Consider the following 25,180-nt stretch of genomic DNA (forward strand, 5'->3'; position numbering starts at 1 on the left):
ATATTCTGCTCAACAGCAGCCGTTGTGCTTAGGTAGAGTGTCAGCATCAAAGCTGAAAACCCTTGCATCTTTGGGTAATTTCATTCTCAGACTTAGAAGGAAAAGTCCTTGCACTCCAATTCCAAACCAAAATCCTCTTTAGCACTGAATACTTCGTGTTTCATGTTTCATGAAGCTTAATAAAGTTCCATTCTGCAGGAAAACCCAACAGCACAGTTGAGGTGGGCAAGAGAGAGGAAATAAATGACTGCATTTCAGAAGAAAAACAGTGCATTTACTATGAAAGGCAACATTTTCCACCTCCCCAAATCAACATACTTCATTTTGAAAAAGGCAGCATGACTGGGACTGTTCACATGATGGTTTGCTATCTGACCTCTTCAGAGACAGAGGTCTAACGTTTTTCTGCATTCTAAGAGGGTAATGCAACAGCATCTACTTACGTGGATTGAGAAGTATAGCAACAAGGGTGACCTACAATCTAATGTTTAAGTACATGTTTCACTTATGAGTGTTTAAGTATGAACTAATAAAATCTTGGCACCTTTGCAGTCAGTGGATGGTTTGCTATTTTCAATATAACCAGGATTTTTTCTCTGTATGGATGTACATATGTACATATACACATACACATACATAAATACTTATCCGTGTATCAATTGCTCTGCCTTATCCCACAAGGAACATGTTTTAATGTATCAATTCTGGGTAATCAAGATAGCATTTCTTAATTATGTCATCTATCCCACAAAAAATTATTTGAGGAACTTATTTATGTGGTAGGCATGTCACATTTTGGTAGTTTAAGAAATGGTAAATTACAGATTAACTTTCAAATAATCTACCAAGAATATATGCAGTGCAATCCGTCTATGCATAATTTTGCATTATGAAGAACTCAGCTTTATTACAAAAAGAATGATTAATGCTGTCTGAATTGTAAATTTAGATCTCAAAGTTATGTAGTTAAAAACTCTGACTTTGCAAATTATGTTTAATATGTTGATAGCTAGATTTAAGAGGCTTTGCCAAAAGTCTTTTCTGGAAGAAAACCATTAGCCTCCTTATAGATTTAATATATTACTTAATAAAGCAATTATATCTTCTTTTTTCAGACCTACATTGGTGATATACTGTTGCTTGTTAACCCATTTAAAGAACTTCCTATTTATTCTACCATGGTAAGCATTCTTTCTTTAAAATGTTACAGTGTGGATCTTTTTCAGTGGATTCATATAGTCCATTTGGCAAGCCATAACCCTAAAATTAATTAACATATATGCATTTCTTTTATCTTGGGATCATCTAAGTTTTAATATTTTAGCAAATTTTTTAAAATTTCTTCCAAGATGCCCCTGTTTTTGCTGTGTCTTATTTGTGAAACAGCCATCTTTCTAATGTTTTGTATGAGCAGTAGCACTTTCGATTGTTTAAAAATAGTTCCTGATGCATAACACGACCTTGGTGTTTGCTGCTGCTGCCAGACTTGCAAAATTAGATGCATACTTCATGCAGTGGCTGATTGAGCTCACATACCCCTTGCCCAAAACACAACAACCTTAAATGGTGCAGAAAGGCTCAGAACGGCTGCCTGTGCTCCGCACCAGGCCGCTCAGTTCAGGCACCATCCAGGCCACGAGCACGAAGTGCTCAGCACTATGCTGGGGCGGTCGTAGGGAGGTGGCTTGTGTTGGGCACAGACAGTGTCAGGGCAAAGGCGTCTTGAGGCCATGTGTGCACTGTCATGTGCACGAGGCCACTTAAGAAGTTCTTCAGATGTTTGTCTCTTGAATACTAGTGGTACCCTTATCTTCCACATCTTTTATTTGTGAGACAGACTAGGTATTTACAAGAGCCTTATCACTTTATCACCTAGATAGACTAGATTGACTTTGTAGATCAGTGGGAGTAACAGAAATTCAGATGATTTGATCTCTCTTTCAGCCTCACTCAGCCATTTTACAGGCCTAATGTTAGCGTAACTGTTAATTTACTTCCTCCCCTCCCTGTTATTTTCTCGTTCAAGCACCAAGGTCTCATTACTGGACAGAGATCAGACTTCCTGTTGTGTTACAGTATTTGAATATATTTATTTAGTTTACAAGGATTATAAAGGTTTCAAAATTTATTAAGCAAATTGTAGTCTGTGGCTGTTTGCTATGTCATGTGGCTCTGTGTGTAGCAGTAGTAAATGTGAGAGAAAGAAATGCTGTGACATTCAGTGACAGGAGCAGCAGATTCAACGTTGGGAGTCTAAATTTAGTTTCTAGAAATGGAAATGGTCCATCATCCCCAAGGTTTTAGATGATGGTAGTTTTTGCTGTCACTGTATATTTTGCATTAGGTACGTGATTCTGTGCACCAAGAGAGAGCTGTAAAGAAAAGGAATTTAGGTGGTAGGCTTACATATTAAAATGTTTCCTGAAGGTTTGCTGCATCTTCTCTTGACCTCTCCGATTTATTTTAGCAAGTTTAAAATGAGACAGTTTTTGTCCTGTAATTGTTTGGGTCACCTTGGCTGATCATTGCTTTTACACTTTCTTTATTAATCTGCATGGTATTGTGCATTAGGCAGGTATTTCCCAGATAATGAAAAAAAAAAGTAAAAGAGCTTTGTTTTCTCTGTTTTTGAAATGCTCAAATGTACTGCAGCCACTTAGCTGGTGTTATGTTGAAGTCTGTAAGTGTTAGATGGTCTGTATATTAAAGTAATAGAAATTGTTGATGTCAATTCCTTAGCAGACACTGACATGTTATGTGATGTGGCTCATTAGTTAGCATTTTTGATTCAGGTATGTGGTTTGTTAACTGTCAATAAAAGAATGCAAAGATGTGTTGGGCATGATACTATTTTTAAAACCAGGATGAAGCAAAGAAAACATTATCATGTGCATTTTTCAATTACAGCAACACTTTAGGTTTTCTTCTCTTTTTTAAAACACTTTTCATAACTTCTCGGCAATATTTATTTTGTTATCCTACACTGACCTCCCACATTTAGTTGCAACAGAATACTGCTAAAATAAATATTTTGATGAGCAATTATTCACTCTGAGATGACATAAAGAATCCTACATGAATGGACACTGATATACATTGCTTCATATGCAATTCAATGCAATTGCTGGATGATAATGAATTTTTACATGGAAATACACTGTACTACTACACTGTACATTATAGTAGCAATATACTATTAGGAACATGCAGATTCCACTTCGGAGGTATCATCAGATGATTCCTTGAGAATCAGTGTGGATTCAATCTTGTTTAGTCTGGTACCTCGAAGGGCCTGAATGAGAATAAGGCCGTATCGCAGAGGATTCATTCAGCCATAGTATTGTAGATACCCCAAGATTCAAGAGTTTAATATCTGAAGAAATAAGACAGGCATGAGACAGGAAGGGGTGACAAGCTATTAGAGAGCATAATTGGAGAAAACAGGACATGATGGAAAGGAAGGGATTTGATTAAGTCATAGCATCCAATATCGTTCTACGTGCTTCATACTGTTCCAGTTGTCCCCCAGCTGCCATGGGTTAGAGTCTGTGTTAATTTTCTAAACCCATGAGAAGGTCTGATAAAATCTATATGAAAAGGTAGGTAAAATTATTTATTTAAGGATATTTGTAAAATGGTATGGTATTTCTGCTTATCTAAGTCACTTTCTGTTCTGAAAGAACAGAATTGTAGAGATTAGCAGACTTTCCAAAATCTGCTTGACATCAGCTGAAAGAACATCAGGATATTCTCAGAAAAAATTGAGGTTTCAGTAGCAAATAATTGGTTTTACTCATACTTAAGCTCTAAGGATAGTACATGTTGCAAGCTATGTGTATCACAGAAGTTATTCTATATTACAGAGAGACTGTTTGTGGGAGAGTGCTCTGTCATGTAATAAATGAATTAGTTTATAACTTCAGCCTTTGATTTCAATTTTAACTTTTCATGGGGTGATCATATTTCATTTTGTAAGAGTTTTAAGTCAAGACATTAAAGAACTACAGACATGAGGTATAATAAAGTAACTTACTAGGTTTTGTTTCACTCAGTGCACAAACCAGTATTGTTGAGTCCTCTAGTTATGTTTAATTTTGTATCTTAATTAGATCTTCTGTGCTTACAGCTCTCTGTAATTTAAATCTTCGTAGATACTGTAAAGGTACCACTTACATACATACAGAGATTCTGTTCATAATGCTTAGCGAGCTTTACAAAAGACTCAGGATTAGAGGGATGAAACATAATTAGTTTGAAATGTATTGATCATGTTAATTTTCTACTCTTTTTCAGGTCACTCAGCTTTATTTAAGTAACTCTGGAAAATTGTGTTCCTCACTTCCCCCACATATATTTTCCTGTGCTGAAAGAGCTTACCACATGCTATTCCAGGAGCAGCGTCCCCAGTGCTTTATCCTCAGGTGAAAATTTATCTTCCTATTAACTAATTTGTAACTCCTGCCTTTCAGCTGTTTCCCTCAGGACTCAGCAGTTGAGATTTCCATTTTATTTTTTCCTCCAACTTATTGCTTTCTGTGTACTGATCTCTGTATCATATGTTAGAGCAAAATAGAACTGGAGAAGGTATAATTAGATCTCAAGTTCATAAATCCTCTTGGGGAGTTGCCACTCCATCTAGCTGCATCTAATTAGGAACAAAGAGTTAATGGTAAAGAATTCAAAAGTGTTCTGTGTGTTTGCTAATATTACATGGATCAGGGTTAGAAACAGAATCTAATGACAATAAAAATGGAAAGTCCTTGAGTAAATTATAAACTTCTGAGTTGGGGCACCTGTACTAGAGCTTCCATGTCTTACATGTTGCTGTGGCCATGAGCTTGTTATTTAGCTCTCCACCTTCAGAATGGACTTTAACCAGTTCCTTTATTCCCAGTGTTGTTTTGATGATAAATAACTTCAATATTGTGAATAAACATGTTGGAAATCTCCAATGAAACAGTTCCAGCAAAATATGCTGGTTTTATAATGATGAAACTTTGAATTCACTTGGAACTTTTGATCCCCAAATCTATTAATCCCTTCTCTTCCTTCAGCCTAGCTGAAAGTAGTTGCTTAAAGTTTGACGTAGTTGTTAACCAAGAAATTGGTTGCTCAGTCTTGTCGCTTGGACAATTACTGTTGGCTGAAATATTGGCAAAGGTTTGCAGAACTTCATGGGAGATGGGAAAAAAAAAAAAGGTTGATTTTGACTTGGCCTGGAATACATGCCGATCTGTTTGATAACTCTTGCAATTGCTCTTGAAAGACCTCTAATTATAAGAAACCTGAATACTATGAAATGGAGAGGATACGATACGTGGAAGCAGCTAATAATTCTGGTTTAGAGTTACAAAATTTAAAATGAGCACAGAAATACAGCCATATGTATCCATTTATACTGCATTCTGTTTATGTGCATACACGCTCCCGTGAACATTTGAAGTTCTGTATATCAAGTCACAGAATCACAGAATAGTAGGGGTTGGAAGGGACCTCTGTGGGTCATCTAGTCCAACCCTCCTGCCGAAGCAGGGTCACCTACAGCAGGCTGCACAGGACCACGTCCAGGCGGGTCTTGAATATCTCCAGAGAAGGAGACTCCACAACCTCCCTGGACAGCCTGTTCCAGTGCTCCGTCACCCTCAGAGGGAAGAAGTTCTTCCTCATGTTCAGACGGAACTTCCTGTGCCTCAGTTTGTGCCCATTGCCCCTTGTCCTGTCGCTGGGCACCACTGAAAAGAGCTTGGCCCCATCCTCCTGACACCCACCCTTCAGATATTTTTAGGCATTTATAAGGTACCCTCGCAGCCTTCTCTTCTTCAGGCTGAACAAGCCCAGCTCCCTCAACCTCTCCTCGTAGCAGAGATGCTCCAGTCCCCTCATCATCTTTGTAGCCCTCCACTGGACTCTCTCCAGTAGCTCTTCATCTTTCTTGAACTGGGGAGCCCAGAACTGGACACAGTACTCCAGATGAGGCCTCACTAGGGCAGAGTAGAGGGGAAGGAGAACCTCCCTCGTCCTGCTGGCCACACTCTTCTTGATGCACCCCAGGATCCCATTGGCTTTCTTGGCAGCCAGGGCACACTGCTGGCTCATGGTTAACCTGTCGTCCACCAGGACACCCAGGTCCCTCTCCGCAGAGCTGCTCTCCAGCAGGTCCACCCCAAGCCTGTACTGGTGCATGGGGTTGTTCCTCCCCAGGTGCAGGACCCTGCATTTGCCTTTGTTGAACCTCATCAGGTTCCTCTCTGCCCAGCTTTCCAGCCTATCCAGGTCACGCTGAATGGCAGCACAGCCTTCTGGTGTATCTACCACACCTCCCTCAAATACATCTGAGTATTCTAATTAAATGTTTCTTTTGAAAGCCTAGTTTATAAAAAAAACATAGTTTACAGGTTCCTAGATTATAAATGTATAAATTAATTATGCGTGGAACTGACTGTTGATTGGTTGAAACAAATGATAACGTTTTTGTAACCTAATCAGAATGGAATAGTTACTTATTTATCCAGTGAGCAGTGACATTTAAGCAGCGGTACAAGCAATATCAGGAAATCATTACTATATGTTCGTGTTATCTTCTGGTAAATATTAACTCTTGTTTAGGTGTAATAATTTTTATAGAAGTAAGAAATGTACTAAGACTGTTTTCAGCTTTTTCTTCAAAGTAGGAACTTGGGACACTGCTAATTGATTAATATATTTGTGATATTTGTGAAGTGCAGACAGAAAAGAAGCAAAAAACAGCATTTATTAACACTTCAAGAAAAAGGGTAACTGCGAAGTAAAGTATTGTGTAGCAGTACACAAAGAATATTGTACTGAATGATAAATGGCTTTGATATCAGGGAATAGTTGCTACTGATGATTTCATATCAGGATGTCAAGGCCTGTGTTAAGCCCCACTGTCTTGATCCCTGCCCAGCTCACTGTAGCTTATTGTAAATCAGCGACCTGGTGGAGAATGTGACAAGAGAGTGCTCTGTTGATAGCATCAGCACTTGGCTTGTTTGCATATCACATCAAGGCAACCCGTAGATAGGCCATCCTAAAGTATCTTTATATGGATAATTAATGAGATCTAAAGGTCACTTGTGAAAATAGAAGCTGAAAGGAAAGCATCTGGTAATCTGGAATAGGAGAAAAGAATAGCTGCAATTTAACAGAAACAGCTAGAAACAGTCCTTTGTAAATACTTTTCTTTTGCTAGAACTAAATGAGAAAACAGAAGGGAACTGAGATCTTCTAGAAGTTCATAAAGAGCTATTAAAAATGAGATAGTCTCATTATATTAGTCAATTCATAGAATCTAAATAATTAATGTCTATAAAGTAAAAGTTATGAGGGAAATTTCCATTGATTTTCTGACAATAATAATAATAATATGAAAACTATCTGTGATGTAACTCAAATTATTCATTTACCACCTTGCTGTCACGTGATCGTGTGTGTGTGTGCATGAACTCTTGTGTGTGGTCAAAATGGATTTCTGCTGTCTTACTATATCAGTTGTAAAACAACATTAGCTGTCAGCAAGAGAAGGTTCTTCCACCACTGTGAGGGATGATTCATTGGTTACATATATGCTAATAAACAGCATGAAGCAGGGCTTACTTTCTGGCCCTGATGGCATGTGGTATAGCATCCAGTCAGCTTTTCTTTGATTTTTCACTTGAAGAGAGGTTTGTGGAGAAGTTTTCAAGATCTCAGTTTCATTTCCTGTCAGAACCAAATAAATGCAGTTCTGAAATATTCCAATACTTTTTTAACTGGGCTTCCTTGGTTAACTACTTGTCCTGGATTTGGCTGGGATAGAGTTAATTTTCTTCCATATAGCTGGTATAGTGCTGTGTTTCGGATTTAGGATGAGAAGAATGTTGATAACACACTGATGTTTTAGTTGTTGCTAAGCAGTCAAGGACTTTGCAGCTTCTCACACAGCCCTGCCAGTGAGGAGGCTGGGGGTGCACAAGAAGCTGGGAGGGGACACAGCCGGGACAGCTGACCCCAGCTGACCAGAGCGATATCCCACACCGTATGATGTCATGCTCAGCATATAAAGCAGGGGGAAAGCTGGCCCGGGGTGAGCCACTGCTCGGGGACAGGCTGGGCGTTGGTCGGTTGGTGGTGACCAATTGGTTTTCATTCACATCACTCGTCTTTCTTGGGTTTTCTTTATCTCTCCTTTTTCTTTTTTGTTGTGTTCCTTTTCATTACAATTTTTTCAAAGAATTTCAATTATTGAGCTGTTTTTATCTCAACCCATGAGTTTTCTCACCTCTACTCTTCTGATTCTCTCCCCTATCCCACCGGAGTGGGAGGAAGTGAGCGAGTGGCTGTGTGGGGCTCAGTTGCCAGCTGGGGTTAAACCGTGACTACTTCTATGTGATGGTTCTGTCTGCTCAGTTTTAAGTCCCCCTCCACCCAATAACTTCTGAACACGCTGGCCACTAACAACCATGGTGGTCTCAGAGCTGGGGTGCTCAGACAAACTTTGTGGTTTTTGGGAGCCATCACAAAGGCAGTCATAACTCCAACCACAGCTGAAAGGTCTGAAAGGCAACAGCCAGGCGGTTTGTGCGGGCTGTCCGGCAAGCAGATGCTGATCACTGAGCTCGCCGGCATGAGTGGGGCCAGTGGTCCAGCAAGACTGGCACAAGGTAGCAGAAGAGCAGCTGGGTGGTAATCCGAGTGCAGTGGATTTGCAGGATGTAGCTTCTTTAGTTCCCCTGGTTGCAGAACGTCTTCTGTTTTTTCCTTCACATGTCTTTGTATTTTCACATTTCGAAATGGATTTTTCCCATCAATTTTAGTTTTGAATGTTTTATTTCAAAACAGAGTTTGTTTTTTCATATTACTTATACTAATTTAAGATATGGAGACTAGAGTTGTAATTAAGGTTGTATTAACAAAATGTTAATGAAGAAATAGCAGGAACCTGTCCTTCCATCAGGTTGTACAAAGGAAAGCTAGAAAGCCAAAGGAGGAATAAAATGAGAAAGCTTAGTGGAACTTGTGTAAAGCCCGTGGTGAGCATAGGATTTCAAAATCTGTGTCCCATTTTCCTTTCCCTTGGAGTACACTGTCTCTGATTTAACCTTCTGTATCTGTGAAATAAGCCTTCTTTGCTTTGCCTGTTTCATAATGCCTTCTAAGGAAGTTTTACTGCAGAAGAATGCTTTTGTGCTGCAATGCTAACTTATCCTCCACCTTGATGAGGCAGTCCAGCCAAAAGTTATAAGAAATCCACATTCATATTGTAAATTGCATTTTGAAAAATATAGTGATGAAATAATTATTTAAAACAAAGAAGAGGAATTGTTCTCTAAGCAGAATTAAATTCTCAAAGCAAAGAAGTTGTGGACAGTGGGGACATGAAAAAGAATTTTACTCAACCTCAAAGGAAATGGAGTAAATAAAATCTGGTTCAAGGTGCCAAATTAGTTTTTCAGTGTTATTTATTTCCCCAGAAGTTCCAAACAGTGATATCAACAATTAAAAGTTTACCTAACATAGCATTTCGTTCTCAGTACTTTAATCTGTATTTCACTAAGAGTGAACATAACCCTTTGAAATTCACAGAGCAACTAAATGACGTGTCTTTCTTTCAGCAACCAAGTTCTAGTGGATTCTGACCCCTGAACTGTACGCTAGCAACCACTTTAGCAAACAAGTTCCTGTGACACTGCTGGACAAAATGTCAATCACTGTAACGTTAACAGTTGAGCCGAGAATGTCAAATCTTTGTAGCTGTGTCACTACAATATTTAGGGAACAGCAATCTTGAGAAGAAATATTCAAGAAGGGAGAGAAACTGTCCACTTTGTGCACCCTTGCATGGTCCCGTGTTATGTGGGTCACAGTTAGCTTGCAGTGAAAAACAAAACATAGCTTTATTTAAAAAGTGAAACAAATTAATTGTTAAGTGGGGAAATTCATGGCAAACACTCCAGTTCCTTTGTTTAAGAAGACATTTTTCTGGTTATAATTACAACTGGCATGTCTGCTTTGTAATACTGGAAAACAATCAAAAGAACATCAAATGTTATTTTAGCATTTCCTCCCCCCCATCCCAGTTTCTCCAGTTGTGAGAAAGATTTCTGAAAAATAACCCCACCCTGCTAATCCTGGAAAAGCCGTCTGTTAAAGAAGCTATTTTTGGCAGGTGTGCCTAAGCAAACAAAATAATAAAGTATTACAACAATTTATTAAATATCAAGTATCATTCAGCCCTCAGAATGATACAAATATTTATCTGCTGGATACGAAGGGCAGTACACGTTGCACAAGCTGTGAGTTGCTACAAACTATGAATTATTTCAGATATGATTTTCAAACATACATGAACACTTCTGCTCAGCCGGCATCATGTGTGACTGTGACTGTACTAAACTTCAGGAGATGTTTAAATTTCAGAGAAGTTCCTTAACAGCTGAAATAACCAGTGAGCCACTGTTGCTAATCTTGTTGGTAACCTGTGATATAGTGATAGCAGGTTGCAGCTGTGATTTTGGATTAAGTATAGAATCATAGAATCATTAAGGTTGGAAAAGACCTTTAAGGTCATCAAGTCCCACCATCAACCCAACACCACCATGCCTACTAAACCATGTCCCGAAGTGCAATATCTGCACGTTTTTTGAACACCTCCAGGGATGGAGATTCCAGTATGTTGTGGAGGGACAAAATTATTTCGTCATTGTGTACACAGGTGTCAGAGGACTGGCCAACGTGAGTGGGAAGTAGGAGGGTTGGTGCAAGATAGGTTTGTATCTGTCTATAAGCTCACTGATTTTCTGGATAATGCAGGCATAAGATCTGTAATTTGCAAGAGTATGAAATGTCTCTAGGGGAGCAGTATCACAGGACTAATGCCCTGTTTCACTTTTTCCTGTTCCTGTTAGTGATAACAGGAACACGGAACTTGGACACTACCATTGTAAAGGCAGAAGACTAATGCTACTTTTTAAGAACAGAGGCAGCATGGTACAATTAGCATTTGGAAAGTGAAGTTATAGTTAAAGGGGAGAGATGCATGCAGATTTTAGAGGGTGACATCAAGTATCATCTGTCTTTTAAAACTCTTTCAGGAAGTCAGAAGCTGAAGGTCTGAGCAAGGGATAGTGGACTTACGGAGTACGTTGTCAATTCTGTAGAGATACTAATTTCTTATTAGCTGTGATAGTGACCTTCTTGACTTCACAAGATTTAATTGATTCTAAGACCTCATTTAAATATGGCTTTGTGACCTATTATTTGAGGTCTTTGCGTAACATATATCCAGGTTGCAAACTTTTGCGATCTTGGACCACAAACCTCCTACTGATGTCAATAGGAATTTGAAGTCCGGGGTCAGACTCCAGCTCATTATAGAGACGTGGAAGATACAGATAAAATCAGTTTGACACATCTCATGTAGTAATGAGATATCAGTCTTGACACCTAAGACCACAGTTTACCAGGCAAGCAAATAACATGTTCACCAGAGCGCTGTATGTGTCCCTGAAGAACTGAATGAGATTAAACGGTGCGGAGATCTCATCCCTGTCTGAGTATGAAGACCTTTTTATCCTTCCCTCTTTTGTTACTTCCTTTATTTGAGAGATTTCTTATTTGAAGTGAGATTTGAATAGACAAAGCAAGGGCCAGATACTATATTTTTCTGCCCTCTCATTTTCAGAAACTAAACTATACAGATAACACTGACCAGCCAGAATTGCCATTGTACTTGTGAAAAATCTAACTGGCTGTTGTAGAAACAGCCTTTTAAATTTGATCAAGCAGATAAATGAAGGAGGAGCATCAAATTGCATTTTGTTTGGTTCAGTTGTCTATAAAGAAAACAGCTTCTTATAATTCAAGTAAGAAATTCTTGCATTAATTTCTTAATCAGGCTTCACTGCCTTTATCCTTTCCATCTCTTTTGTTTCTTTTCCTGCTTTCTCCATGCTTAAAGTGCATCACTGAGTTTGCTTCCTTCCTCCATCCCTCCACTTTTCTGTTGTTTCTTCCCACCTTCGTTGTTCATATTGCCTTTTACCTCATTTTCTTTGCTGATTTTCCTCCTCAGAGATTCTCATTCTTTGGAATATTTATTCCACACCATGAACAAGAAATTAAGTGAAACAGCATCACTAAAGTCAGAGTGTATTGCACTGCAGAAACTGAGCAGGTTGTAAAACCAGTCATCTTTTTCTTTTCCTTCCTGTTTCTTTCCTGTTTCCTGTCCTTTCTTCCAATTGTATTCTACACTTTCGTTTCCTTCTGACTCCCATCATTACCACAGTAGTATTTCCCCATCTGCGAAGAGAACCAGGCAGGATAAGCAGACTCCTTTGCTGAACAGAAGATAAAGGAAGAGATAAAATCTTTGCTATAAATACCTTCAAAATGGCTTGAAAGCTTTAGATTTGATTGGCATGGCTAGTGGTACAAGACAATATAGCTTGACAGCTCTGACAGCCCTCATGAACATAGAAAGTCAGCCAATCTCCTACGTTCTGTTCTTTATTATTTGCCATCCATAAACCTTCTGTTATTTGAAATGAAAGTTTGACTGAGATATCTTAAATCCATTCAAACAGAGCTAGCAGAGAATATAAATAACATATCAAATGTGAAAATACCAATGATTCACCCCTCTCTTGTCTGTCATCTTGCAGTGGAGAAAGTGGTTCTGGGAAGACAGAAGCCTGCAAACAGATAGTGAAGCACCTCGCTTGCAGAGCCAGCTCCAGCAGAAATACCTTTGATACAAAGATAAAACATGTAAGTACCCCTCTGATCACTGAGTAGAACAAAGGAAAAATCTGGCCTCTTGGACAGGCAAAACATTTGAACTGCAAGGAAAAAGGCATCTGCTATGCAGAAGTTCAAAAAGGGTTTGTTTTCACCACTGAAGTCAAAGGAGGTTTCTTCCGCTGAATTGATCCGAATAGGAACAGGATTAAGCTCGCATTGATATGATGAGAGGAATCTGAAAGGTGGAGGCCAGTTTGTTTCCACATGTTGTGGTGACTTTGGAAAGTAGCGTTTCACTGAATTTGTGTGATAAGAGACTGTCTCCTAAATGTGTACTAATTGCCTTCAGTAAGTAAATTCATCTGTGTGGTTGTGGTGGTGCTTCTCTGGACAGTATAAGAAGTGCTGAGGCACCTGAAGGAATAGTATGCAAGACAGAAACTGGAAAGTTGCAGGGAAACTGAAAAGACTGAACAAAATTACGTGGCCCAGTATTTGTATACTAAACATATTTACAAATTGGGCAAGAATTCTGAGTAACTACACGGTCATCTTTAGTTCCCACAGCAGAACCAAGTTCAGAACAAGCCCAGTGTGTGTCATGAAACCATGAGAACCTGCTTCACATATCAGATGAACTTGTCTCCTTGCTATACATTGTAAATGAGAACTTTTCACTTGACTGAACATTGCAACTCGTGTTTCATTGTTACAGCTGTAACACTACCTAAATTTTCATACTGACATTTGAAATTATGCTGAACCCTACCTTGCCAATTCAAATTGTTTTTAAAAATTGCCTTTCCTGATGATACTTCTCATGAGAGATCCCAGCTCAGAGACAGATTTACACAGAATGTTTTAGCACAGTCTGCATTGTCATATCTCAATTCGGAGTTTCATACTTTAAAAAAATATATTTATTATTTAGACCCTTTCACCCACTCTGGTGATGTTCCTCTACAACACTTACGGTCAACCCAATAAACTTTTTTGATGTTTAAGCTTTCCCTTGCTACATGCATGGTGTTCAACAGAGCTCTAGAATCATTCATAGTGGGGTTTTTCAGTAGCATCACATCCATCATTTAAAACATACTGCTTTCTTCCTGAATTATGTACAATTAAATCCAGAAAGATGGTAAAGTAGTGTCACAAGTACCACTGACACTTAACAGACAACCTGCAAATCGGTATTACTGGGATGTGGAAAGGCTACAGATTCATTGGTTCATATTTTGTACATTCCAGCTGATAAGGTAATAAAGTCCTGTGGATTTTGGGTGGATTTTAGAAAACGGTGTTGCATTTGTGTTTTTTGAAGACATTAAAAAAAGCCTGATGACACTGAAATGCTACAGCTGAATAAACTGTAACTTCACTTTACTTTGTGTAGTCATACAGTTGCCACATTAAAATGTTTTTCACAGTGTTATCTGATTCATTGATGATGTTCCTAAACTGACACATTTAATCTAGATTTCCCATGACAATGTTAAGAATACCTTTGTTATTTTTTCACTTTTTTGATTTAAATTATAAAGTGTAGTGTTGCACGAAGGCCATTATATAGGGACAATACACTTTATTTTAAACCCAGGAGTCAGTTCTACAAGTGATATCTATTTGTACTGTGTGTTTTTTTTATTTGCTACCTGTACAGGTTTACTTACAGCTTTGAACTGATCAGGCCTTAGATGTTATTCAAGTAGAACTGCAAAATTCAGGACAGATCCTCCAAGTCCTTTTCTTTATTAAAGTTCAGATTAAGTAATGTGTAGAATGTGATAAATAACTTTGTGAATAAGTGACTGAAAACTGTGTGCTTTGGGTACAAATATGGCAGTGGTGGGAATCAGGAGGTGCAGGAAGCAGGATTGTCTCTGCTGCAACTTGTCTCCTGACCACAGTAAAATTCCCAAGGACAACCATCGTGATCCAGTGCGAATGAAATGTCCTCAGTTCAGAAGAGGAATCCGCGTGGTAGAGGCTGAACAGGCCTAATATTCTCCAGCTGAAAATTAGTTCAGTTGTTAGACAACTTTAACCTACTCTACATCTATGTAGTAAACTGAACAACAATCCCTAACAAGCATTTGTTACCCTGCTTCCTGACACAGTTTAAATCCCCAGCACGTCCTCTGGCCACAGTTCGGAGGACAGCAGGTGGCAGGGACCATTCACAACAGTATGTCCACTCCCTTCTGTGGAAGAAGAGGTGTTAGATGGCTGAATGTGAACCTTATCGTGCCACTTGCCACTGAGGTCAGAGAGTCCTGCTCCTGGTTGTGTTTAATAGTATAGATGTAGCTATACGTGCCAATGAGTGTTAGTCAATGCAGGTGGAAGAGAATCGTCACATACTAAGAAAAATGAGCTGCCTTTTGGTTACAGAAAGATCCCTGTAACTAGCTGAGATGGGACACCTGACTTCAGACAGCAAAGGTAGATGTAGCAGATCCCACCCATGGTGAATTAGGTAGAGATTTTGGTTTAGTTGCCTTTTAAGGTGCTTTTATGAACACAGAATCACAGAATGCAAGGGGCTGGAAGGAACCTCTGGGGGTCATCTAGTCCAACCCCCTGCCGAAGCAGGGTCACCTAGAGCAGGCTGCACAGGACTTCATCCAGGCAGGTTTCGAATATCTCCAGAGAAGGAGACTCCACAACCCTTCTGGGCAGCCTCTTCCACGATAGCCTGGATTCATTGCTGCTGCAGTTATGCATAGCACCATTGAAGTTAATAAAGCAGCACGGGTTAAACCAAGTGCTGAATTAGCCTAATAAGCAAATACATCCTGAACAATGCTACTAGAGTGGAACCAAAACTAGGCTGACTGGTTTTCTGCTGCCACCTACTGCACAAATAGCTGGTTTAATTAATAATTCTGGAGGATCTGACTTGTAGAGCTTGTGTCTTTGTGATTGGAACCACATGTTATCCGTGCCACTTCACAGCCCTCTTCCCTCCCTAGCCAGGTCATCCAGCTTCAGCAACCCACTGTTATATCAGAAGAACCGTGTATTTGGGCCACATTGCAATCAGTTCCTTAGGATGCAAAAAAGGAAAGTGCTGAAGGGAATCCTTCAGGGTGTAAGGGGCGTAAAGAACTCATATACAAAAAAGCTAAATACAGAGAAAATATGGAATAAAGATGGTATATCTAATTTTTTTTAAAAAAATGCTTTTTTAAAAATAGTTGCTGTGTCCATGAAGGTGTAATATGGAAATACGTTAGTGAGAGATGCCATAAAAAAGTTGGAATCTATTTTTTTTCCTCAGTTTTTCACTAGTATAATGATGAAGTAATTCTATTTCAAATCAATAATTTATGCCATTTCTGGCATCATATAAAGCTTGTAGATTCCTTCAGTTGGTTATTAGTATCAACTTACTGTAACTTTACAAGCATAACTGCCTTCAAAGATTCTAATCTTTTTGCTATGCGTGCCAGCTCTGGGCGTATGACCCCAGTCGCTTGTACCCAAACTACAGGTAAGGACACAGCTCACATGTGATCCTTTCAAGGATTTGTTAAATTCCAAGGTGAAAAAATGTCTTCCCCCCCCACCCCCAAGTTATTGATCACAAACCAACCTCACTGATGTTTATTGAAATATCTTCCTGTTTTATTTCCTCTCTTATTACTTCTTCACTGTTGTATTGCAGGTAAACTCTATCTTGGAGGCCTTTGGACATGCTAAGACACCCTTGAATGATTTTTCCAGCTGTTTTATAAAATATTTTGAGCTACAGTTTTGTGAGAAGAAAAAAACATTAATTGCAGGTAAGTATCAATCTGTCTATTGTGTTAGCACCCACAGACCAGGAGATCAGGGATCCCAGTGTGCCATACACAGAGTTAGGCATTAACGACCTTAAAGGGAACATGTTTAATGGCATGTGAATTCGTGGCTTGCCCAGAGCAGTACTGGGTGGGGGGGGAAGCCCTATTCTGCTTAACCACTAGGTGGCATAAAAAGGCAAGAAAAAAATTAACACCGCTGATTCATAGATTCATGGACTCGTAGAAAGGTTTGGGTGTAATTGTGTTACTTGTGTGTGTGTGTGCGCACCTTGTAGTTTTTCTTCATCATAATCATAGAATGACAGAATGCTTTGGGTTGGAAGGGACATTTAGAGGTCATCAAGCCCACCCCCCCTGCAGTGAGCAGGGACATCTTCACCCAGACCAGGTTGCTCAGAGCCCTGTCCAACCTGGCCTTGAACGTTTCCAAGGATGGGGCCTCCACTACCTCTCTGGGCAACCTGTGCCAGTGTCTCACCATCCTCATTGTAAAAAATTTCTTCCTTATATCTAGTCTAAGTTTACTCTTTTTTAGTTTAAAACCATTACCTCTTCTCTTACGTTTCCCAGAAAATCACATTTCCCTTTATGCCTGAGATTAACAAACTGTGACAGCATTGTATTGTTTTACTGTGAATAAAAGCATCAAAGATTATTTTTTGTATAGGTATCTAATATTGTAATGGATATTTTAAGTATCCCTTAAATAAGTGATAAACTCATCTGTCTAGGGCAAACCAAATACAAGTATTCTCTGTAATATGGAAGTTAGAAGTAGTTTATTACCCCTTTGAGTTTCTTGTAAAGGAACTAGGAATCATACCGATGATTATTCTCGTTAGAGTTAAGATAGTGTGGAACTTGTGTCTCCTTTCAGAGTAAGTGGGAGTCTACTAATCCCCAGTATGCATTCATTAGTGAAAAAAATGAATATTGGGCAAAACTTCAGTTTGATTCTGAAAAGTCTGATCTTCGGAGGCAGTCAGGGAGAATTTTCAGTTCTGGTCTGCACAGGTCATCATAATGTTACTCTGTGCTAAAGTGAGAAGTGTGCACAGAAACAACTGCACACAGGTTCCTACCTGCACTGATCTTCCTGGACGGAAAAGCTGTGTGGTGAGATACACTTTAGATCCAAGTAAATCAGATTCCATTGGATAAACATTTCCAAGACTACGCATTTTTTATAATTTTAGAAGGTTTTATGCTTTCAGAGGGGTTTCGTAAAATATTCTTTGGAAATATTTCAGTGGGAATTGTATTTCGTTTTGTTGATAGAGTTCACTGTACCCTAGCAAATACAACAGTTTCTTCAGTGAAAATGTCACTGTGTGAGAAATTATTACCACTTTCTTCTGGGTTGTTTTACAGGTATAGGATATTTGTAAAGAAAATGTAAAACTAAAAAAGTGTGATTTTTTTTTTATTTATAAGCTGTTGTGGGAGGAATATAAAGAAAATGATGTAAACATTAGAATGGATGAAACAGGAACTGAACTGAGCTTGTAAAAATAAAGTTCAATCCCTAAACCTAACATTTTATAAATCCTTTATATGGTATATATTTAATTTGGGTATATTTATTTATTACAATTACATTGTGTGTATCCTTTTTCTTTTTGTTACACACACAGAGCACAAATGCAAACAGACAAAAATTATACTGATTTTGAAAAGTCAAGCATATGAACATTAGGAAATGCCACAACTGAAGTTGTCTGAGATACTTTTGGATTCCCTTGTGCATATAAATATAATGCTGTTGTTTTTCGATCCCACCCTAGCTTCATTCAGTGCAGAGAGTGGACTGTATTTCCTCAGTGGTCTACTACTAAATAGTTTGGTTTTCCTTCATTGATCCATGTGTGGCTTGTGCCATTTTATTCTGTTTTAAAACCAGAATGCTAGTTTTTCTGTGGATTTTCTGTGATGTGGATCATCAACATTTTTCACTGTATGAGCATTTCAGAAACACAGATGGCTTCATTTTCACGGTACTTGTGACCTAAGGTTCACAGAATCACAGAATGGTAGGGGTTGGAAGGGACCTCTGTGGGTCATCTAGTCCAACCCTCCTGCCGAATCAGGGTTGCCTACAGTAGGCTGTAGAGGACCTTGTCCAGGCGGGTCTTGAATATCTCCAGAGAAGCAGACTCCACAAACTCCCTGGGCAGCCTGTTCCAGTGCTCCGTCACCCTCAGAGGGAAGAAGTTCTTCCTCATGGTCAGACGGAACTTCCTATGCTTCAGTTTGTGCCCATTACCCCTTGTCCTGTCACTGGGCACTACTGAAAAGAGTTTGGCCCCATCCTCCTGACACCCACCCTTCAGATATCTGTAAGTATATATTAGGTCCCCTCGCAGCCTTCTCTTCTTCAGGCTGAACAAGCCCAGCTCCCTCAGCCTCTCCTCGTAGCAGAGATGTTCCAGTCCCCTCACCATCCTTGTAGCCCTCCGCTGGACTCTCTCCAGTAGCTCTTCATCTTTCTTGAACTGGGGAGCCCAGAACTGGACACAGTACTCCAGATGAGGCCTCACTAGGGCAGTGTAGAGGGGAAGGAGAACCTCCCTCAACCTGCTGGCCCCACTCCTTCTAATGCACCCCAGGATCCCATTGGCCTTCTTGGCAGCCAGGGCACGCTGGTGGCTCATGGTTAACCTGTCGTCCACCAGGACACCCAGGTCCCTCTCCACAGAGCTGCAACTCATTTCCTCAGATGAGGAATAGAAGCCTCAAGGCCATGCGTTCCCACAATTTTTGGGTGCTTGAGGTTACAGCGACTTGAGTTTTCAAGCCGCTTTACCCAGACTTGCCAGTTTAATTCACAGCCCTTGCCTGTGAATGATATAAATGTGGAATCAGTTCACCATACATTCATGTCTGTTTTCTGGTACACTAATGCTGTGTTTTTATCACTTCCAAACCATAGGCATTGAATGAGAAAATGTAAGGTTAGTCAAATCCATTAACAAATAAAAAATATTACTTATGTGCCCTATTATTCCCCGAATATTTAGGAACTGAAACATTTACTCTTACCAAATCTAAGCTAGCCAAAACTTCCATAATTTACAGTAAAGAGTGAAAAGCCCCAGTACAGCAGTAAAAGTGGTTTTTATATTTTTGTAAGTTGCAGTTGTTCATGCTGTTTGATTTGCGCTGTGGATGCTGCCTTTTCTAGGCCACTGCTTAAGCTTCCCTTCTACGTGAAATAGTCTCAGATTTACACCACCATAAATGAGAAAAGAATCAGGCACGTTGTCTTTTGCTGGTTTAATTCCCACCCAGTGATTCTCTGTATTTATTTGCAAGATCATTTGCAGCAGTATTTACTGTCTTGCACTGTTTAAACATGAACGAAAAATGTAAATATGCAGAGCATCTGATTCTGCTGAGACATGACTTTATAACTCATTGAGGCAAACTGGGCTAAATAAGTCCAGTTTGTAAAGAAAAATCCAACTGACACTAGAGTGCCTCCATCAAAGGGTTTAGGTTGTTTGAACTCCTTAACAGACAGATCTAAAGGGTAGAAATCCACACCAATTTACTAAGGAAGGGGCATGCAAAGTACATTTGTATATTTTTATTATATGGGGCAAGCTCAAGATAGCATTCGCTGCATTTGGAGGGGACATCGGTGAAGTCTGTGACAGCTTTTTGTTCATGCTGAAGTTCTTTTATGCTTAGACCCTGGAAATGCTCCGACTTTTGTCACAAAAGTTTTATTTTTACAGCAGAAAGTCCATTATACCTAAATAACAGGCACATAGGCCATAATTTTCATCTATAGGCTTGATTTGGTCTTTCTCATAAGCATTCTCATTCTTATTTCTGGTGAGGTGTGTTCTGATGTTTTGTTCAAGTGGGAGGTTTTCTGTGACAAGAGGCTTTGTGGTCAGGTACCTTTCATTGCTTTATGCCAGTCAAACAAGTGGAGAAGGTATAACCCAGACTAAGTCATAATTCCTTGTGACAGGATAAGATAAGGCAGTGGGAACTGGTAAAAAGTCTTACATCAGAACAAATACACAATAAACTGCAGGCCAGTGATTTCACTAAGTTTCTAAAATAAATTCATACCAAACAGAACTCGAAGACTGATTTTCTGCCAAAAAATCATAATCATTCATAGACACATAAATTCACACCCACTGCATAGTAGTAAAAGACTGATGATTTATTTATTTATTTCCAGAAGTAGAATTACTGTATTTTATTTTTATTTGGAAAGAGAAAGAGTAAATGGTCCTTCACGTAAGTTGATGTAATTCCTAAGATGAAAGGTAAGGCTTCTGTCAGTTTCCTCAAATTACTAAAAAAGAAGGTTAGGAAGATAAAATCAAGCCTGACAAACTTGTTCTCCAGATTTTCCTGCCTTCCTTTTCAGGCATTGCTTTTCTCAGTCTTAATTTTCTGAAAAGCAAGGCCTGATTTTTTTTAAGTTGCACTGAAATAGAAGGATCTAATTTGATTTGTAAAAAGCAGCAGAGTGCATATTTGCCTGTGTGTGTTACAAACATTTTTTATCGATTAAGGAGTTTCAGACATGAATTTCCTTTTTTGGTATGAGAAAGACTGCAGCCAGCTAAATGCTCTGATGTGTTTTTCTGCTGTGTTTCGGCTCTGAACTTTCAAATGTTATTTTGTCTTTAGCAACAGCTGTGTTTAGGAGAGCATGTTTTTGAGAAGAGCAATGTAGTTTCAAAGAATGCATAGGTGGAGGAAAGATTTCACTGGCCACGCTTTCACAGAATCACAGAATCACAGAATGGTAGGCGTTGGAGGGGACCTCTGTGGGTCATCTAGTCCAACCCCCCTGCCGAAGCAGGGTCACCTACAGCAGGTTGCACAGGACCACGTCCAGGCGGGTCTTGAATATCTCCAGAGAAGGAGACTCCACAACCTCCCTGGGCAGCCTGTTCCAGTGCTCCGTCACCCTCAGAGGGAAGAAGTTCTTCCTCATGTTCAGACGGAACTTCCTATGCTTCAGTTTGTGCCCATTGCCCCTTGTCCTGTCGCTGGGCACCAGACACAGAGTCTGCTTGCTGACTGTGTAGCTGCTTAGTAGATCAAGTGATCTGTTCAAAGAAGTACAAATTTCCTTGCACCTGTAAGCACAGTTAACATTGCACCAAAATGGCAGACTTTGCTCTAGAACTCTATTATTTTTCCCTTTTATTTCACACATAGATTAACGAACATACAGTTTCACTTTGTAGAAAAGCACATTACCATGGCAGTTTTCTTTATGAGTTATGTGAGCTCCATTAGGGTGCTGTGTTTGATTCATGCTGATTGGAAGCTTGTCTTTTTGTAACAGTTCTTCCCATTGCTGGAGATGCTAACTGAGGTGAACTGTATTTAGCCTTATTAAAGTGGGTGACTTGAAGTACCTGAAAAGGGCTGAATTAATTTGTGTCATTTAAATAAGTGGTGTTGCACGTCATTAAAGTTAAATGTATTAATTAATCAGATAAATGACCTCTGGTAATATTTTTCTTGCTTTTACTGATCAATGAATGTTAAAAACACTTGAGTGATAGTTATGAAAGCTTTAGTGAAGATCATTACACACAAAAAAAGTGATTAAAGATTAGTAATGGCCTCTTTTCAAATTAGTTGATGGTAGGGTTAGTTTTACTGAGAAATAAGTTACAAGCACAATAAAAGATGGAAATCATCCTTCAGGTTCATCTGTTCTGTTTTAGGAATGGCAGCCAGGTAGTGACTGATTCTGATGAAAGTGTGTGTCTGGGCCAGTCCTGCCATGATAGGTTAAGATTGCATTGCTTCAATTTGTAGCGTGCTGCAAAGTTACTGGAGCCAGAAACACATCCTGCTACCAGCTTAATGATTTCCCAAGCGTGCCCTTTTACTTCCAGCACAGTTCTTTTTTCCGTAGTGTCGCAGCAGAGGGCCAGATGGCTGGTACACAATTTCTCATAATATAGGATCCGTAATAGCAGGAGTTCACTTCTTCACTTTGTAAGATGATTAAATGGACTAGATCATGTCTCCTCAGTCCAGCAGGTCAGCCGTTTAAGTCTTCTCTGTCAGTGCTGCTGCTTCTTCTGTAGCTGGAGTCCCAGGAGTGGGTTTGGTTGCCAGCATGTGTCAGGCTGTGCCTGTGCTGTTAGGTACAAGAAAGGGTGGAAGATGCCCCTGGGTAGTGTACCACTGACCTGTTGTACTGCTTAACTGGGATGTGTCTGGGGTGGTTTGGCCTGCACAGAGTGACACTTTGTGAGACCGTGCATAGCTATACTTAGTTCAGGGACAACACTTAGCTGCTGAAATCTTTCTCAAAACAGTGTATTCAAGATTCACCAGTTCCATTTCTCTGCACTGTCTTTCAACAGTATTCTCACAGGTTGCATTGTCTCATACACATAACTTCAAGTAACTTCAAGTTTACTGTGTTTAATTTAACAGTATAGACAGAAACTTAGAGCTCCAAATGACAGGAAGATACTTACGTGAAATGTAAAATGTAATTAACAGAAAAGTACAGATGGTATAGCAATAACCAAGCTAGCTCTGAATGAGCTGCTGTGGATATTGGCAGCTGTATGGTGGCAGGAGCGTGACATTCTGGCTGCTAGCCTAGCCATTAGGCTAATGCAGCTACTGTCCTTATGATAAACACTCTCACATGCCGAGATCTAACCTGCGTAACATTGCTCATCATTTCACTGGGCAATACCTTTGAGTCCAAAACTGATTCTGAAAATTCTGTTTCAACTGTCCCCATCTTTAGAAAGTCTTTAAATTCCCACTCTGCCTTCAAACTAAAGGTGTCTCAGGCATCTGAAGTTGTGCTTCTGCATATGCCTAGAAATACAACAGTTTTGAGTGCACCAAATAGTTCTATTTTATGCTTAATCCAAGCCTGCTTCATAAAAGTAAAGAAAAAATAATTTCTAAAAAACCATGAGGGGCTCAAAAATGGTATGTGTTTAGAGAACGTGCCTGCTGTGCTACAGGATACATGTACCAGTATTTTCTGTCACTGAATGTTGAAGAACTGCTTCCAGTTCATAAAGGAAGGAGTCTTTAACGAGTTGGTTGTCATCACGACTATGGGAAGCTATGGTTTAATATCCCTCTCTGCTTACAGAGTTTAAAAAATATAGCTCCTCCTTTGCTGAGAAGTACACCTTGCCCTCTAAACTCAGCAGTCTTTTCCAGGGTAAGGATGCTCGCTAAGACCCTGTGAAAGCTCTGCCAGACTGAAAAGCGTAAAGCTGCAACAGAACGCACCGCATCCTAGCAGCGGGGGTGCTCAGCTGCGTGTGGAGGGACGTGCCTCTCGCCCTTGCACCACAGCTACTATTTAAGCAATGCTGAGGCAAAGTATACAAGCAGTGGGCTAACGGGGAGCTGGAATCAGGTCCCTGCTCATGGGGAGTGCCCTGATCTCCAGCTGCAGTGAGGAGTTCCCGTGTTCTCTTTAGCCTGCTGCATCTGGAGCTGCGTGGTGGTGGTGTGTGCTCAGTGGAGGGCTGGCGAGTATGCTGCCCAGAACAGCGAATCTCCCTCTGTCTCTTCACATCCACCTCTAAAATGCCTGCAATCTGGTGAAGTGGGTGAATGCATCTGAGGGTCCAATATTTCCTTTATTTCTCTGCTCTGCCTCTTTCAGACCCTCAGTGGGCCTGAAGTTATGTATGATCCTGTAACCGGCATTTCTGTAGACAAATCGCGGTTAGGTTCATCCTCCTTTGCCCTCTTCCCAGACGTGCTGATGCACATGGCTTCTCATTTGGCCAGCTCATCGTAGCTCTTCTGAGATGCTTGTGTTTCCCCAGGCACAGACTAGTGAGCTTGCTGAGGACCAGTTCTGCAGAGGATTTGTCTCTTGGTAGCCATCTAGAAATAGCCATCCAGAAGTGAAGTGGTTGATCTAAACTATTAATCTGTGTGTTTTTGCTTACCAACAGAGGAGAAAATGGTTCCAAGGATGGTTTTCTCAAGATATGTAGAATCTTTCTTGCATCTTTCTCTCTCCATTAAGAAAGAGCTTAGAACAGATGCCTGTGCTCAGACGGCTACTCTTTGGTGAGATGACTAATAGCTTGTATTTTAGAAAGTCTTGCCAAATACAACAACTGGTTCCTCAAATAAGTAAAACACAGTACAAATCAACATCATTATCCGTAAAACTGAGTCATTTTAAGGATAATGTAAGACAGTAAGTAAGTAAGACTTTTGTTCCACTAATTTTAATGCAATTAGGGCTTTATATGTGATTTATATAAAAAATCATGGTAGAATGAATGGTGTTATTTTTCATATACACACCTCAGACTGTTTTATATGAAACATTGTTTATTCTTCACAGTTGCAATGGTGAATGTTTTAAAATATATGTTCAGAGCAATCAGTTTAATGATTAATTTGTTTGTTTCTCAATCAGCTAGGATTTATACATACATGTTGGAGAAGTCTCGTGTCATTATGCAGCCTCTCAACCAGAGTAATTTCCATGTTTTTTACTTGATGATGGATGGGCTGTCTGCTGAAGAAAAATACACCTTGTACCTCAGTAATTTGTCTGCACACAGGTAGGAAGACAGCTTTGTATTTAGTACTAATATTTTTATCATTTTAGTGTCTCTCTGCTTTTG

At 39.7% G+C, this 25,180-nt stretch overlaps 1 protein-coding gene across 5 annotated transcripts in view; it reads left to right on the plus strand.

Annotated features, from left to right (window-relative positions):
• Window positions 1-25,180, plus strand: part of MYO16 (myosin XVI) — a 411,384-nt gene that overhangs the window by 229,007 nt on the left and 157,197 nt on the right. For all 5 annotated transcript variants that reach the window (XM_075424696.1, XM_075424706.1, XM_075424665.1 and 2 more), the window contains 5 exons: window positions 1,116-1,181; window positions 4,294-4,421; window positions 12,663-12,768; window positions 16,412-16,529; window positions 24,970-25,117. In XM_075424696.1, coding sequence (XP_075280811.1) covers window positions 1,116-1,181; window positions 4,294-4,421; window positions 12,663-12,768; window positions 16,412-16,529; window positions 24,970-25,117 — 566 coding nt within the window. The remainder of the gene's footprint in view (window positions 1-1,115; window positions 1,182-4,293; window positions 4,422-12,662; window positions 12,769-16,411; window positions 16,530-24,969; window positions 25,118-25,180) is intronic.

Source organism: Opisthocomus hoazin, chromosome 1, assembly GCF_030867145.1.
Source record: "Opisthocomus hoazin isolate bOpiHoa1 chromosome 1, bOpiHoa1.hap1, whole genome shotgun sequence".
Taxonomy (NCBI): domain Eukaryota; kingdom Metazoa; phylum Chordata; class Aves; order Opisthocomiformes; family Opisthocomidae; genus Opisthocomus; species Opisthocomus hoazin.